The 18066-nt window shown below is 40.7% G+C and overlaps 1 protein-coding gene across 1 annotated transcript in view; it reads right to left on the reverse strand.

The window, feature by feature from the left end:
- ANKRD29 (ankyrin repeat domain 29) overlaps positions 1–18066 on the reverse strand; it is a 33449-nt gene that overhangs the window by 13986 nt on the left and 1397 nt on the right. Inside the window, exons 2-6 of the mRNA XM_027715889.2 lie at positions 13562–13672; positions 11620–11718; positions 9676–9774; positions 2927–3025; positions 113–211 (exon numbers count right to left, since the gene is read on the reverse strand). Of these exons, the coding sequence (XP_027571690.1) occupies positions 113–211; positions 2927–3025; positions 9676–9774; positions 11620–11718; positions 13562–13672 (507 nt within the window). The remainder of the gene's footprint in view (positions 1–112; positions 212–2926; positions 3026–9675; positions 9775–11619; positions 11719–13561; positions 13673–18066) is intronic.

Consider the following 18066-nt stretch of genomic DNA (forward strand, 5'->3'; position numbering starts at 1 on the left):
CTTCTTGTGAAACACCTCCATGGGAACCTAACGCCTGGACAAAATTCCAGTGTTAATTTTTCATAACTGTAAAAAATTAGAACCCAGCTCTGCCTTGAGGTGTTGAGCATACCTGCCGTGGCTGGTTAACCTTTGCTCCTGAAGAAAGCAACAGTCGGATGACATCCAGGTAGCCTCCTTGTGCCGCCAGGAAAATTGCAGAAGCTCCATCCTAAGAACAAACACAGCCACCTCACGTTGTATTGAAATGATGCCATTTTTCTACACAAAACCAAATCAAACTGAATCAAGTTCTCATTCTTGAGTCAGTATGCTGTGTAACAGCAGATAAAAAGCCATGCTTAAGAAATAATTACCAAAATCCAAAGTCTAGTTCATAATAAACTATAGTAACATTTTCATTCAGTATACGCAAGTATATCAAACTGAGCTTTAAATCCTGGGTCTGGAATACTAAGAGGGTAGTTCTTTGAAGCACTGATCAACATAACTAGAAATTAATTCCTGTATAGCAATATAGGTTCATTTAACTTTTATATGCTCATGCAAAGTATTCTGCTACATAGACACATGGTGAAAACATGTTCAAGTACTTTGCAAAACTGGAGTTCTCAACACTGAAGTCTGCTCTTGAGGCTGAAGGAGTAAAGACTGTGCCATACTCCTGTGTTTCCCCAGCAACTACCATGCCACTGCTCTGGCACATCGTGTAGAAGAGACTTCACCTGTAATATAGCAATCTAAAAGTATTTCATAGCCCTATTAGAAACCAGAATTTTCCTACAAAAAGCTTGTGAAAGAATAAATTTTGAACAAATACAGGATTTTATTTTTCTTCAATATGTCTTTCATGTGCAGATGTTCTCAGAATTTGACTTCACAGAAATTTCTCCCCTGGGAAGAAAATTTAAAAGTCGTATTTCATTAAGTTTTTTTGATGAAACATATTCAAACAGCGTTATAATCCATCCAACCAGCTAGAAATAGAAATCTGTACTGAGGGTGGAACAGGTGTTTACCCATCCTATATCCACAGCACTCAGCACAGAACGTGCTCGGGCAAGTTTTTCCAGAAGCTGAGACTCAGTTTAAATAGAAACATGAATGAACCCCCTCACTGCATCTCAGATGTGCAAGTACACATCTCATGCCAATTCAGGCAGATGCTTATCACAAAATATAGGGCATTTTAATGAAAGCCTGTTGTTGACCTCACTGCCATATCACCAAGTTGGGACGGAATGCTGTTGTCTGCAGAAAGAGTGCTTAGCTACTCCTCTTCCTGCAAAACTCAGCACAGACTTGGTGAAGCATGAGCTGAATATAACGCCCCAGGGACTGAATTTAGAGTGTCTGACATTGATTGCAAGACAAATGTCCTGGTAAATAAAAGAGGTGTCTACTGGCACTATAAATGCACACCCCTGTGCTCTCTGAGGGGCTGTTTTCTCTGGTTGCTATGTGAGAAAAAGGGTGATGGTATCAGAGCCTTTGCAGGCTTCCCCCAGAGACAGATATAGTGAGAACATTTCAATTTAAAAAGTAAACAAGGTTGTGTAATATTAAAAAAGGTCTTTATTGTAGCATCAATCAAGATGGAGAATCTTGCATTTCCTGACACCTATTTGGTTTGAATTGATACTGCAATGAGAAAGCTGTCTTGAGGCTATAACATATTTCTGCAAGAAATACTATTTAATTAAGGTATTCTCCTGTCTTCTGCCCTCTTGAACCCTCACCTGAGTCTATTTAAGACTAAAACATAGATCTCAATGGTTCTGGGAGGAGTATCCAAAGGCATGCTGGAAATCCCTCTCATTTGGTTGCCTGCCAGTGAAACTGCCATCCAGATACCACTTTGCAAACGCAGCTTGGCCATGTCCCACAAAACACTTATTTTCAAGAGATTGTGTTCTTATATTCTTAAGCAGCTGTTTCTGACTCGTTTTGCCCAATATCCGTGAGCAATAAAAATATATTTCTAAATCCAATTGCAAATATAGCTCATTTCCAGGAGACTAACAAGGAAGTTATTTTACTGCCTTCACCTCTGGGTAAGTGTCTGCAGGTGTGGCAGCACAGCTATTTTTAAACTGAGTGGCAACCCCTGGGATTACCGTACAGAGGTATGAATCACTGCCCTCAGATTAGAAAGACAATTGCTATTTGCACAGCAGAAAGGGAGGAACAGCCTTCTTTACAAATAAAGGGTGAGGGCAGCACCAAGATGGGGACCCCCCATATGACCGTGCACAGCCCCTAACCCCCAGTGCACAGCCCCCAGTGCACTGGTGACTTCTGCAGTCAGCAGCCCCTCAGCTGGGAACTGAGAGTGCAACAGCACCCTGCAGATCCAAAGCCAGTGGAAACAGCTGAAAAAACTCGTACATCCCGGGGAAACAACTTCCTCTTTGTCAGTCTTGAGTGCCCTGGGGTAGGAAAGAGTGGTGGGAGGCAGAGGGAAAATCTGCCACTCGTTTCTGTTGAATGCTGAAAAGTTCGACTTATCTGTGTCTCTGTTGGAGTAAATTAAATCCAGAGCTTCATTGGCTCAATCCAACCTTCTGAAAAGTCAACTAAATAACATCAGTTCAGCCACTTTAACCATTCTTTGCCCAAAACACTGGCAAACTGGAGATTCACAAGTACCAAACAACATAATTCAGACCCAGATTTAGTACATATCCTTCATACAGATAGCAAACCAAAAGGCAGCCAAAGCACCTTTTGTGATTTTGTGCTACTTCTCTCAGCATCATGAAAAGCAGACAGTTAACAAAATTCACATCTTAGAAGAGTACTATAAAACCACAACATTTGGCAAATGCCTCTCTGTGCTGGAGCCAGAGTGTCTGCTGTTGTCCAACCAACAGCACATTTGTTCCGCCACCATCACTGTCAATATTATGTGTGTCAAATAACTCACGTAGAGCTGATCGTGAATGTTGGCGCCGTGCTTCAACAGAGTTTCCACTACTTTTGCGTGCCCATACTGACAGGCAGCCAGAAGAGCTGTACCTCCATCCTGTGAAAAAGCAAAGAGTGGGTACAGCCAGGTGAGAGGGCGCGTGCCAAAGGCTTTAAGGCTTTTCAGAATTTGGCTCACGGCAGTTTTATAGTGACTAGCTACTGAATCTTTCATAATTTGAATACCAATTCTTGCCACATAAATCTTTAAACTTGGCTCTGTCATTATTTTTCCCAGAGTTTTTTTAGGGAGGGATAGGAACTAAGAAAATTCTGGGTTTTTTCTTCATCTTCTGCCTTGCCACTAGAAGTTTTGTTCCCTTCAAAACTCCAAGCACCGCCATGTCTCTTGCTTTTACAGCCAAATCCCTCGTGCCTGCCAAGCTCTTCCACTGATGGAAGGACAGCACACCTTTCCCCTGCTCCAAAGCCTATGGATCATCTGCTCTTCTTTGGCCAGAACCTTGTGCCCTGTTGTGTCCTGCCTCTCATCTGTGGATTTTTGGACTGAAGACAAGTAGGGGGGGAGGGGAAAGCATTTTAAAGTATGCTAGCTGATTGTAGAAGCGTGAGTTGGACCAAACCCATGATCCCGTTACCTCTGCTTAAGAAACAATCCCTGCAGGTAGGATCAATCCCAGCCAGCTATAGTTGCTGCATATCACCACTAAAGGGAGACCTAGGCACATGCATTAAATCCTGCTCGTAGAGACACTCTCTTGGGAGTCATCTGAGAAGGGAAGCACCTCAGAGTTGCTGGCAATTGACTCTGAACCAGCTGAAACAAATGAGATAGCAAACATAGGTCTTGCCATCTTAAGTGCGCTGTGACCTACTCAAAAATTACCCGTATTTCTGACACTGATATGGAAGGAAGTTCTTCTGCCTGGGATGGAACCATGCCATCACGCAGAGATGATGCACAGCCCAAAACATCCACACCACAGGTCTTCTCTCTCCTTCCCTGCATTCTCCCAGTCTCCAGCCTCTCCTCCACAAGATAAACTATCTAAAGTTCAGATAAATGGTTTCTAGAGCTGTTATTAATGTGGCCACAAGATTGTGTTTTGCCTCAGACTTGTTCTCTGAAATAGCTCCAAAGTTTTGTCTGAAATTTTCCACATAGACAGATATCCAGAAAAGCAGTTACAGCTTGAACGGTCTAAATGGATCTTTTATAATGAGAAGTGCCAATCAAATTTATTAATCAGTGGTGCTATTTCACGGCTATATTAGCCTCATGAAAACTCAAGCTCTGACATGATTGAAACAACCCACGGGCACTGTTTATAGCTATTCTCAAAACCTCATATTTACCCTTCCTCCCTACAACATTGAAAAGCAAAGAACGCTTGAGTGTCAGAGAAATCACAGATGTAAGGCTGTTGTGTGACAGTCTAAGGACTGCCTACTAATTCTGGATTATTTGAGTAAATATAGTGTGTAATCAGGTCAGTGGAGTTAAGTTTCTCTATAAATACAATGAAACATTAGACATTCCTGCCAAATTAAACTACTGTAATTTAATAGGAGCTGCTGGAACAAAACACAAAAGCAATCACTATTGTTCCTGGATTAAAAAACACCTTATACACACTTAAAAGACAATGGAAAAGCTAATAGCTTTGTGAAACCTGTTTCCTGTCTCCAACCAGCCCAAAGCCTCTTTGCCTGAGTGGTGACTTACCAGATCAAAGGGCTACAAACAAAACCCAGACATTTTTAAAGACTCTTCCCCCCCCCCCCGAAGGAAATTGAGAGAGAAAGGTTAGTGAATTAAGAAGAGAAACAATGATACCCAGATTGGAGGTTCTCCGTGGAGAGGCAGGGAAGGATGAGTTTTATGAACCTTAAAAATGTTGAGGTTTCCTGTATTGAGGGTAAATATGCATGCTCAGTGAGTTGCATATGGGAAAAATTTGTTTATTATTTTATGATCTGGCTTTTGTTTTCTAAAATTTTTGTGTTCTCAATAAACTCTTCTTATTTTTAGAAGATTGACTGGTTATTACCATAATTTCTGTAGGGAACCAAATGACAGGTCCCAAATAAGACAGGCCTGCAAAGCTAACCACAGTTAGCATGGCAGAGCTAAAGACCAGCTTGGAATCCAAATGTGTGATCCCATCCTGGGAAATGTGACAGCTTGGGGTTTAAGAAGGGCAACACTACCTCCCAAGAGATGTCTAAGTGACTCAAAATGGAGATCCTGATCAAGTGTTTGATTCAATCCAGTGAATGGCTTTAGACAGAGACTTTTTTTTTCCCAAAGAATAACACAATTCCAGAATATACCATTTGGATCTTTCAGATTACAGGGACCAAGTTTTCCTAGATCAGCTTGATCAGAGTCCAGGGGTCAGAAAAAAAGTATTGGGTGGTTCCCAGTTCCATCTGTCCACTCTGAGTCAAATATTTACTGTGTCAGAAAGAACTGGGTAACAACTTCTTGGCTCAAAGATTTGGTCCCTGATCAGGAGGACAACTGAGCTCAAAGACCTGCTCTACTGCATGTCTGATGTATGAAGCTGAATACATTCAACAGAAGGGACTGGGATTCCTCTGCATGCTCTAAGTTGGGGGTACCACTGTGAAAAAGCAGATATAGATCTTTCTGTAATAAAGGTATTACAGTTGGGGGCAGGAATCTTTTCCACTGACCATGTGGTAAGACAACACTTAGTTAAATCAAGGAATTGTTAAACAGTGTAAAGGTCCATTGTTTCTTAGAAGGAAACTCAGCCCCCCTATCACCCTACTGAGCTTCCATCTGGCTTTCTCTTACACTTTACTCCAGAAGGCTGTAGCTGGACACCCCAATGTTTTACAGACCATGGGAAAGCAGATAAGTTATGGGGGGGAAAAAAAACCAGTAAATTACAGAGTTATAACATCCCTTTCAGCCACGTGATTCCCTTTTTCCTTTTTGGCTTCAGCTGAGACAAGTAAAAAGCTGAAGCAGCATCTTTGGTACTGGCAAGCTTTTTGGAAACTCTGAGCAGAGTAGCAAGTGGGAGCTGGACACGTGAGCAAGTACTGAGGCACTCCCAGGGCACTCGCCCTTCTGCAGTGGGCAGGAGGCTGTTGGTGCAGCCTCTGAGAGAAAGCACGTGGCCTTGGGTTCATGTCATGCTCATATCCTGTTTTCCCGACACAATGAAGCTTCTATTACTCCTGCACGGCAAACCCTCCCAGCTCAGACAGGAGCCAGTTCTCTCAGCTACCTCTGTAATTCTTCCCCAGAAAACATTTTTCTTACGCCCAGTCTGTCCTCCCCACTGACAGCACATAACAGCAGCCGCCAATCTCCAATGTAAGTAACTGAAACAGCAGCACTCAGTAAGACCACTCTGTCTATTTGCCTACCCTTCCTTCGCCTGTCATCATCGCCTGAAAGTAGCTTAGAATTATATGTTGTTTTTTACCATCTCTGAAATATGCTACAGGGGAGGGGAACTGATCTTCTGCAACCATTACTTGCTGCAAAATAGCCTCTAACATACCGCTTGACCCGCAGTACTGCTCAGAAAACAAGGGTTTGCCACTATGCAAACCCTTTTAAGAACCCACATGCTTATAACATGTATCGGAATAAAAGAAAAAAAGTTTCAATCTATGTTACATACTTTTATGGATGCCAGACTGGGACAATGCAGAATAATATTATTGACTTATATATATATATATATAATATATAATAATTAACCTTCAGTAGTACTATCCATTCTCTTTACAACATCAGCTTTTATTGCCAATTATTTTATTACACTGTGTTAGAATGCTTGCTTTGCCTGCCATAGTAAATATCAACTCTAATGACACAAGGGGTAACAAGAATTGCACGCCTGTATTAAGATAGTTCTCCAGCACTCTCGTATATGAGTAACAAATGTAGTAATTACAATTTACAGGTAAGTGCATGAAAAGGTGTTGGGCTTTGCATTTCTTTGTTTTAAAATCTCTGTTTTCTAAGATACATTCAATTTTTTTCTTATTTTAATTCCATGTCTTCATTTATAATAGAAATATATATATTCTTTGCAAATTGATCCGTTTTGCAGTGCCCTTTAAAAACAACCAGGATCAGCCATACCTTTTCCAGTGCTGCTCCCAACTGAGTGTCTTAGTCAGAAAATGCCTTATCTCTAACCTGAAAAGGCATATTTTGTCAACTATATTGTTTCTGGGGTTTGAGAGGGATGGAGGAGCCTGTTACCTTGGTCATCTCTTAAGAGAACAATGGAATAATTCCAGGCTATGAAAACCACATTATTGAATCAGAAAATTGGACTAATACAAAACCACACTAGCAGGCCAATAGAAGATGTGCACTGTCAATGCACTACATCTCACTGATGCCTCCGGCTCAACTGCACACTGCTGCACAAAGCAGTTAGTTTCTCACCCAGTCTCAGTCTAAAAATTCAGTGGGTTAGCAAAGTCCAGCCTGGAAGCTGTAAACATTTAAGATTCCTGTGTCTAGATCTTCATTTCAAAAGAGCTGCAGTACCCAAGCAAGGAATGAGTTGAAGACTGAACATGGAAATATCCAGGATAGGTCCCAGCATTAATGGTGCATTTAGCAAAGCCCTCATACTAGTGTCCAGAGAGAGCAGATCCTCACAGCAAAGAGGGAATGGGCATGATAGTCTACCTTAACTTTTTAAACAAGTGTCACTTTCATCTGGCACAGGTTCATAGTAACTCAGCAATCCTTTGTTCAGCTTCTGAGAACCTTTTCAGGCTTGTGTCACACAGTGAGTGCTGAAGTGATCGATACACTTCTTGAAGAAGGATGAGAAGGAGGGAATACTTGGACAGGTATGTCAGGTGATGCTACTGGAAAAGAGCATCACATGCACATCACCATCAGTTTCTCATGTTATGTCCAGTGGGAGCTGGTGTTGTCTTATGACCAGCTTGTGTGGAAATGGCAGAAAGCTGTGGTCTGGAGAGGAAGAGCATCCTGCAGCTTAAAAGATGCTTAGGACTGGCATATGGTCCAAGTTAGGTCTGGATTCAGAAGAAGAGGCAGGTAGGAAAAGGGGAGCTGGGGGTAAAGTTTCAAGGCGAGAAACAGAAGAGCCCAAATTTGCATTTGTCCAAAGATGGAAGCCATTTGGAGCAGCTGAATGCAGAAATATTTCTTTTTAATTTAGATCTTCGCTCCCTTTTATCTGCCCTAGTGTCTTACATCAATATATTTTGCATGCTTCATAAAAGATCATATATTGTCATGAAGGATCAGACAATTTCAAGCCTGCTGTTCACCTTCTGGATCAAGTCTTGGCCTCTTCACAAACTCCTAGTTTACAGGCTGTGGAAAGATTTAGTGAAAATGTAATTGTCCCTCTAGATAGAACAAGGAATGAGCCTCTGACTTCCCAGCTGAATGCAAGGGAAGATTCCCTTTCTGAATCTTGCTAAGCCTCACCTATATCCTGAAATAAAAGTCAGAGAAGCAATGCTTATTTTAATGTGCAGCTTTACTCTATAATCTGTCCCACAAGAGATTATTCAGCACTTTAAAATCCAGCTACTGTATTTAACATTGCAACCTCCTGCATTGCCAAGTTCCACAGCTGCACTTGCTGTTGTGTTAAACAGCTACAATTTCATTCATGTTTTTATTACTGATTGCTGCTGTGGTCAGAGAGCTTTTCGCCACAAGTATAGCTCCCTGGGGTACTGGAATACTACTCTAAGGGCATGTGTGGACTCTGTCCACAAAACCTTAGGATTTTTAGCCCCTGGAGCATAAAAAATTGAGTTTCTGATGTTCCATCAATTTCCTTCGTATTTAGAGCCTTTATTTCCAGGGACTGCAGAAAGCAGGTATGGATTGAGGGAACCATTCAAATCACAGCCTAGAGTATCTTGAAAAATTGGGTGCTGTGGGATAAAGAACTATTCCTTCTTCAAACACAATGCTATGGGTCCCAGAGTAAGTGACTGACAAGTGTCCTCCCCAGATTATGGGAATGCTTCAAGATGTGGCTAGCATGTCAAGGACAAGTATATTTAATGAAAATATGTTGCTTTTGGTTCTGTTTGCTGAAGGCAGAGGTGCTAGTACTGTCTTGTGCAAAGAAACTTAGTTGATGTACTGCTGTCAGTGATGAACTGCTGTGCTTGTTGCTGTTCACCCCATGAGGGGTGACGAACCCAGGTTCTGCTGCCTGAGTTTTTGACTGTTCTAAGATGTTGTAAAAGGACCTGCCTGAACAAAAAAATAAAAGCTCTGAGGTGTATTTCATCTTCTTTTACAGATGGGTAAATGGGAATTTAGGGAGGACTGAAGCCATTATACTCCTATGCATCCTATGGTGGTATGCAGAGATATCCCAATGTGGATGGAATACCTGTCTATGCAAGTGAAGTACATAAACACCTAAACTGAGATCCTATCTAACATGTACAAAAAGACCCTTTGATCTTGTATTGGAGGATGGCTTAAGAGGAAAGACTGATATCACTATTAAGGGACAGATCTTTGATCAACTTATGCTATTAAGTCTAGGTAATAAAAGCTAGTCGCAAGTTAATATTTTTACAATGTATTGCATTATGCATATTACTCAGAAAATGTTCAAGTGAGGAAATCCTTTTATCATCTTAGCGCTGTCTTGTCATGTTTCATGAGAATATGAAAAAACAGCCTTGATTGTCAGAATGTATCATCATGCAAAAATAGACCCATCATCTTACTTTATTCTTAAATTCAGTGGAGGCTCCAAATGAGAAGAGAAACTTCACTACATCATTGTGGCCTTGTTGTGCAGCAAAGAACAGAGGAGTTGCACCTGACTGTAAGAGAAAAATGTATTAAAAGAACTCCAAACACATAACACACTCGACTGAATATACATGCAAATAAGGACTGAGTATACATTTCCAATGAAAAAGTATTGAGCTTAATCAGTTGAATATCAGCTGAATGATGATTTTGAGGACTGCAGAGGACACTAGGTATCTTAACTCAGTCTTCTTCCCATTGCACTGGGAAATCTGTCCAGCATCATATACTTGAGTAAAATCCAAGAAGAACTGAAACCCCATATTTTCTAGAAGTTGTGTAACATACTGTCATTAACACGTGAGCAAATCAAGACCCCAAAAATCATTATGTAAGCTTTTAATGGCTGGATTGAAGGGAGGAAAAAGGGAAGGAAGGAAGAAAGAGAGAAAGAAAAGACACGCAGGTTTTCCTGACTTTGGGCTCTCTCATCCCACATAGAAGTTGCAGAAAAGGGGAGCTACACATTAAATTCACTCCAGTACCAAAAGCCTTTACAATAGCACATGGCCCCTTTAGACCATTTCAGAACCCCTGCTCCTGGAGACACATTTATGGGGCACTCACTTCCCCAAGCTTCACTACAACTTCAGAGCACAAGAGCACTGGTTTGAGTATGTGTATTTAATTGCAGAGCAATGCCATTGGTCTTTAGGGCTTAAACTTCATCTGTTTTGCTCCTTTTCTGCAACAGAGTGATTTTGGAGGCTTTCAGTGTTTCTCTTTTTGTTGGCTTGTTGAATCAGTATATCCTGAGTGATACTCATGAGCAGCTCCATAAAACTGTTCTCAACTTTTTCTTTTGTAGCTGCTTTCCAAGCAGTATTTACCTGGGGGAAGGCACATGTTTAAATATATGTTTTGTTAGAACAGGACCCCACTGAAAGACACTGACAATCATGACTAGAGCAAGTTTAGGCCAGTAAGTGCAAAGACATATCATCAACCATGGCATTCATGCTGACAACTTACAGATGTCAGCATGAGATTAATGCTCTAGTTCCAGGTAACCAAGGAAAGTAAGAAACACTGGCTTGTATTATTAGAGCAACCAGCATACTGCTGTCCTGCACTACATGCTGCCACCCCATGTAACTGCATGTCCTCCTTAAGCTGCTCTTAGGACCAGTACAACTGTGGTTATCCCAGAGCAATTCTGCTCTGTGTAGCCAACACACAGACCAGGGTAACTGCAAGTACTCCTTACAACCATTTGCATGGAGCATGAGTGAAAGGCTGTTTCCCAAAACGAGTCACTGATGTCCGTTCCACAAGCAAGCATGTCATGGTGCAAGAGATGCCTTGAATGCAAAGCAGAGATGCAGGGAAGGGTATGGGTGATCAAGTTGTGTGATTGTTAGAGATGAGTTGTCTCAGACTAAGAGGTAGAAACTCCAAAGCATACCGAGTCAAAATAACCCCTGTGCTAGCGATGGCACCTACTCAATTTTAACAACCAGGATGCAAATTAAAAGGTAAAGGATTTATCATTTATTCCATCTAGAGAGCTGTAAATTATTGTGCCAATAAGTAAAACTGCAAATACATAAATGGCATAACCTGGGGGGGGGTTACATCTCAGGTGTTACTGACCCTCCTGTCATGGTGCTCCATATGTGCTGAAAATGTTTGATAAGTTATTTTTAAATGTACCTCTGGCATCTCATTTTCTGTTATAAACTCCAGATATCTGATTCTCTGATGCTGTCAGGAGAACAGACCCTGTTATACATGCACTGCACAGCAAGTGACAAAGAAGCAACTGGCAAAAAGCCACAGACAACTGTCTATTATTATTTGTAATAAACAAACAACAAACTTAATCAAGCCCTGTTTGAATGCAGAACTTCTCCTACCTCTCTCTGCAGATTGATATCTGCTCCTTGCAACACCAATTCCCGCACACAATCTATGTGGCCATAGTAAGATGCCACCATCAGAGCTGTTGTGCCAAGCTGGGGGTAAGGAAAAATAAGTCAGTACCTTCAACAGACACCTACAGCAATGAATCACGCTGTCTGAAAGAGACAGCATCTCTTCTGAAAAGCTGAAGGAAGCTTATGATCATCAAATAACTTGCTATCATTTTAAACTTACTATCAAGAATACTTTGAAAATGAGCAATTAGCAGGTGTTTAAGCAAAAACATTACAGACTTGCCTGCAGTGTTAAGGCCTGACTGTTCAACAGATATGTATAAAAATACTTTGCCTTATTGCCCGACAGTAAATGCCACATGAATAAAAAGAATATTTTTTTTTAATACACAGGCTTTTTTAAATCACAGAATCCCAAAGATCTTTGCATCATTTCCAGAAGAATAACCTTAGACACAAGAGCTGAGTGACTCAGCTGAGTCACTTATTCTGAGTCACAGTCAGGAGTAGGGGCTGGGTGATTTGAACACTAATTCCCTATTCAAACAATCAGAGCAAACTCATTCTGTGACTCTTCACATTATAAAAGAGAACTTTCTGTCCAGAAATATGTTCCCTCAGTACACTATAAGGTCACTGTTCCAGTGAACCAAGTAAGATTGAGGTTATATGTGTGTGGTGTATGGATAATATGCGAAAACCATATGCATATAAGGATGAAACTCATACTTCTAAAACATTCCCCCACACCACTTCAATTTAAAGAAGAAATAGGTGACATTGCAAAAAAGAAGCATGTGATCTTAATTGTACAAAAATAATTTAGTCTAGAAAATGTGTATGTCTGATACAATTAATAATGCAGTGCAGTGTGAAAATTCTTGACCAAAGTTAGTCTTCTTTTGTGAAAAAATGAGCAGTAGTGGACCTTATTTTTTTACATTGATCTCTGTCCTGTTTACTTCAAGCCTCCATCTGAACGTCCTTCCCTCCCTGGCAGAAGGACAGTCATAGCACCAGCTCCAGAAGTACTGTAGGACAAATTCTTGCCTACATGGCAAAAATGAAATGAAAATGAAAAGATAGGTTAAAGTCAATGTGCTTAAAAAAATCTCTTGCACTTTGAGGGTATTCAAAGTGAGAGAAGCTGTGGCAGGTTCATGTTTCAGGCTTGAAATGGCACTAATCCTGTACAACACTGGCATGACTCCACGTCAGTCAGTCCCCATGCCAAGGGAAAGAAACCTGGAACTTCCCAACCTCAGTTTTCTCCTGCTCTTTGACACAGCTTAGCACAATCAAGTATCTCACCATATGTTACAGGCAGAATAGAAAGAAATAGTCGTTATCCGTGTTATCAACCCATTTCTAATCTCAAAACTAATTTCAACCCATGTCAATTACAGTAAGAAAATGCCCATGAAATCTCTCTGTCACGTGTCTGGGCTCCTCTTCGATTGGCAATCTTGTGCCTTCATGTTGGTGCCCAGTCCAGAGATACTGGAGGGGAGGAGGAAGAATTTAGCAGACCACCAGTTCTTCTAATTATGAGGAGTTCTGCTAGCTGACAGAATCATTGCTTAATTGAGCTAACTCTTCACTGTGATCTATTACTACAATGACATTTCTTTGCAAAGAGAAGCCCGAGGTGCTAGGATCTGTGTTTTAAATGTCAGCCCCACAAATAACTGTGTAAGACACATTTTTGAATGCTGGCAAATTCTTAACCCCTCGCCACTGATGTAAATCATGATCTTAAGTTTCAAACTTGCTTCCTGACAAGAGAAGGTTTTAAGTCATCCTTAAGTGCCTTAAGACTCTCAAATGTCTCATGTTAGATTCCTACCACCCCCTCTGCACAGTGGACTATGGAAAGTGATGCAAAATCAGTGGTGTGGGTGTAGGTGCATTGTGTGCATACGCTGTCTTTGCAGTCCACATCTACTCGCCCACTGTTCAGCAGCAGCTGGAGGAGAGCCAGGTTTCCTTTTCTTGCAGCCCAAAATGCAGCATTGGCAAGTGGTGTTTCTTTCTGGTGAAAAAAGAGAAAGAAGAAAAATAAAAAAAGCAGAAATAAACCATTTTGGAAGATACATCGGACAAACATACACATTGCATACATTCTGCATTCAAGCCAGGCAAGTTTCAGCTTAGCATGCTGTTCTTTCAAGCCCAGAGCATGGAAAGGAAGCTAATCTAATTTCTTTGTGCAATTAAAGAGATCAGACTTCCTGTGCTACCTCATGTTGTTTCAAGTCTTCCCTATGTCCATGGCAGCCTATATCTCTTAGATTGCTCTGTAATGAGAGATGATGATGCTGGACCACAGGGAGACATCATAGAAAACAACATATTAATTGGTATCTGTATTGTTTGCTTCTGTGGTGGGGCTGGCCACAGTTAGGCTGAAGCATGCTGCTGACATGTCCTGCTGCAGGACATTCTCTTGGCTTTCAGGTTAGCTTTCTGTCATCTCCTTCTTTTCTGTATATAAACTTCCAATACACAAAAAGTATTGCTCATGTGTTTCCTAGACTGCTTGGTCTGCCTCCTCCCTGGAATTAACACCCTGTAACTGTGGGCATGTGTGATATCTCCTGGGTGATGCTAGAAAAAAGGCTAAAATCTGACTGTTTATAGACTTTTGGATTCATTTACTAGGTATGCAAGGCAACATGAAAGGCAAAATTAAGAAACTCTGAAAACTAGATAACACAGGCCACTGCTGAACAAAATAATAGTAATATAATACTCTTTTGAGGCTTTCTTACTCTTAGAAACAATGCCACAGTGTGAATTCTTCTGGGTAGGAGCAAATTATCACTGCCCCAGCACAGGAAGAGGGCAGAAAAAAAAGCCATGGGCTTTGCTCTTAACCTCCTTATCTGATCCATGCAGACAGCTGCCAGTATGCTGCCCTGACAGGTAAGCACTGTGACAGGGAGAAACAACACTGTGATGGTAATTAAACATATCCTAGAGAAGGCTCATGCTGCTGATTTTTTAATAAGGCCCCAAACCACCAACAGTTCAATAAAGTATCACTTCACTGATACTTATACCAAAAACAGAGTCAAAAATATCCAGTGGCCTTGCCTTCCAGTGAATCCTGCCTTCATGATAAGAGAGTTCAGAGTGGATATAAAAGTCAATCATTCAGCTTCAGAAATGTAATAGACACTTCTCCTTGTCTAAATGTCAGTGCGCACATGTAATGTGGTAGAGAATCAGGATTTAATGATTTTACAGTTGATACTTAAAATGCACATATACGGCAGAGCTTAAATTGCTCCCTTCACTGACATACAGATAATAAACTTTGCAGAAACCAGCAGACACAAGACGAATCACGAATCTCAATCTATCTCAGGTCCACTGCACTGAGCACTTTCCTTGGGATGCATTTTTAATATTCATAGGTTTGAAAATTGGCAGCTGTTTGAGATAAGTTCCAACAATTCAATAAATTATAAGTCACTTCCTATGAATTGATAACAATATTTCTTGTACCAGCACATATAGCTGCAGAAGTCTGAATATTTTGGCAAGCCCAATAAGCTAAATTCTGATCTTCCCTTCATAGCTCATGGATTTCCCTGGAGAATCTGTAGATAATGTTGATCAAAGAAGAGCTTGCAGTTTATATCCTCCTCGCAGGCAATGCTGTAGTGTCTTCCTATCTTTAGCCTTACAACCACTAAAATTTTATGTAAATGCAAACAATTGACCCAAACACACAGTGACCCATGTTGCCCTTTTTCCTCTGATTTATTAGACAGATATTTATAACTTATTTATAGAGTTGGCAGTTAGGAATATTGTCTTATTGGCTGTATCACTATGATATTCAGTGGAAAGCTATTGCAAAAGAATTATATTTAGACCTTACAGAATGGAAAATCAAATTCTTTACCTGTTATTGTCTCACTCTATCCCTTAAAGTTTAGAAAGCTTTGGGGTATGGCAATATATCCATAAAGGGAAAGATTTATTGAATCCAGCCCAGTTTACACTACAAGGGCACAGTAGCAACTGCATTTTATTATTCATCCCATACACCACCACCACCTGGTCAGGTAGGTAGGAACTGGAATGAATATTTAGGAACTCCTTACCTGCTTTCACCAGTTCACATGAGGAGAGAAAAGAACTAAGTGTCCAGTGTTACCTTGGGCTGGAAATAGAAGCCCAAAGTCTTTAGCCTTATGAGTCATAAATTCCTCCCTCTTTCCCCCCCCCCCCGTCCCCGCCGCCTCCCCCCACCCCCTGTAGCTCCTACAGTAGCTCTTCAGCAAAGTTGTCCTTGTGCTTTGGATCAGACCCAAGGAACGGAAGAATTCTCCAGTGTGTCAAGGACACAAAACCAGATTTTTCCCTGTGGTGCTTTCAACCCGATTGGCAATGACTGCTACTGGTACTTCTACTACCCCTCGTGCTCCCTCATTGCTGGGGATTCCTTGTACAAAAGTAGACTATACAGCACACTCACACCATCAACCATCCAGTGATTAGATTAAAATAAGCAAATACAAATCTGAGCTATTTTACCTCCTAAAGTGAATGGTAAGTGCAAAATCATTCAGATGATAAAGAACAGCCCCATTGAGTACCGTGCGGCACTTTCTCTTCTGCTTTCAAACAAGGATTTATACCTCTGTGCTCTTCACTTTCAGGTGATATCAGCACTACTGACATCACTGATAGGCAAAATGTAAGACACTACTTTGGGATTAATAATTCAAATAATTGAATATTTTTTTAGCAATAAATGGGTTTTAAGCTGCAGGATGTGACTGCTGTTGTTCAGTTATGAACTCAATCTTGTTCTCATCAGATACGTCTTAGGGAGAGGTAATGTTGAATTTCAAAAGATTAACCGGATAAAATTTTCACGTAATTCTTATTATAAAGCTAGTCTGCTCCCAAAGCATCCTTAAACTAAACAACCGATCCTCAGCACTGACAGTCTGGAACAGAATGTGATAAACGTTTGAAAAAGTGATTAGTTAATAGCTTTGGTGAAAATAACTTGTTTCATTATGTCATTTGCTCCAGCATCAGCAACTTTCAGGATAAAATTTCCTTCGCTTCATCAAGTTCCCTAAAGCTTTATTTCAAACTCTGGCTGTTCTATTAATTTTGATTGTTTGTGTGCTTTTACAAGAGCCCATAGATGAAAAGCTGGCATTATAGTCATGCTGTATTGACATTAGAAAAAATACTTATTCAAAAATGGCCTAGAGGAAAATATATATTATAAATCTGACAAGACCATTTCTGTGCAGGGATACAGGAAAAAATAAATTGTGCTAATATATCTGTGTTATCTTAGGAATATTGAGGGGGAAAATGTAATTTAAATGCTGTTACCACCAGCACCCTGGGCTACCTTTGACCTGCTGTTTGCAGAGAAAAAGCAGGTGACAGTGGGGTCACAGCTAAGGAGGAAGAGTGCAGTTCTTAAACAGGGGTCTCGTAGATGAAAGAAAAGAGGCAGTAGGAAAAGAGAAAGAAAAGAGAGGAGAAAGAGAACACTAGCCCTGGTAGTGGTGTATTCTTTTACTGTCAAAATACAAGAAAATTCTGTTTTCTTTCTTAGTTTCCAATCCAGTCCTAATGGAAAGGAGGAATTGAGTGAAAAATTTTAAGAAGAATTGGAAATCAGGATCAAGCATGATATGATGGAAAAGGTTAGTGATACTTAGGAGCAAAGAGTACTTTATTAGATAGCAATATATCTTACATGAAGGATCCTGATAAAAAAGAAAGGTCACTCAAGATATAAATGTTGGTTAGACAGGCAAAAGCTGGTAGAAGAAGAGAGAATAGTTGTGTATATACACAGTGAGAAAGAAAGACAAATGGTACATCATGGGTAAGTAGAATATTAAGATGGAAAACATGAATAGACAGTAGCAAACTGGGACAGTAGGGATCGAAGCAAAATACAGTTTTCTGAGAAAAAGAGAAAATGCAAAGCAAAAAGACACAGAAAAGAGAAATAAAGCAGAGGGAGGTGCAGGCTGCAACTCTCCAGAGGGGCAGGAAAGCAGTGAGCCACCTTGAATAGGAGTACTTTCTCACAAAGTGAGAAACAGGGCACAGAATAAGAGCTCACAGAGACATAACAGAAAAGAAGACCTGAAGGATGGGAGAAAAAACCAAGGAAGCAAAAAAAGGAGAACACAAGAAGACAGGGCTGGCACCACCAGGAACATGAAGCTAGGGTGGATGCTTGTGAGAAATGAAGGTGGAAAAAAACTCACAGAGACAGAATCAAAGGACAGAAAAGACTAAAGCTAAGAAAAAAAAAAGGAGGTGAGACCACTGCAGGACCAAAATGGGAATAAACCACAGAGACTGCACTGTAGCCAAGTGTATCCTGGGCTACACCAAAAGAAGTTTGACCAGCAGGTTGAGGAATGT

Source organism: Pipra filicauda, unplaced genomic scaffold, assembly GCF_003945595.2.
Source record: "Pipra filicauda isolate LSUMZ 115617 unplaced genomic scaffold, ASM394559v2 scaffold259_size1095435_pilon, whole genome shotgun sequence".
Lineage (NCBI taxonomy): Eukaryota > Metazoa > Chordata > Aves > Passeriformes > Pipridae > Pipra > Pipra filicauda.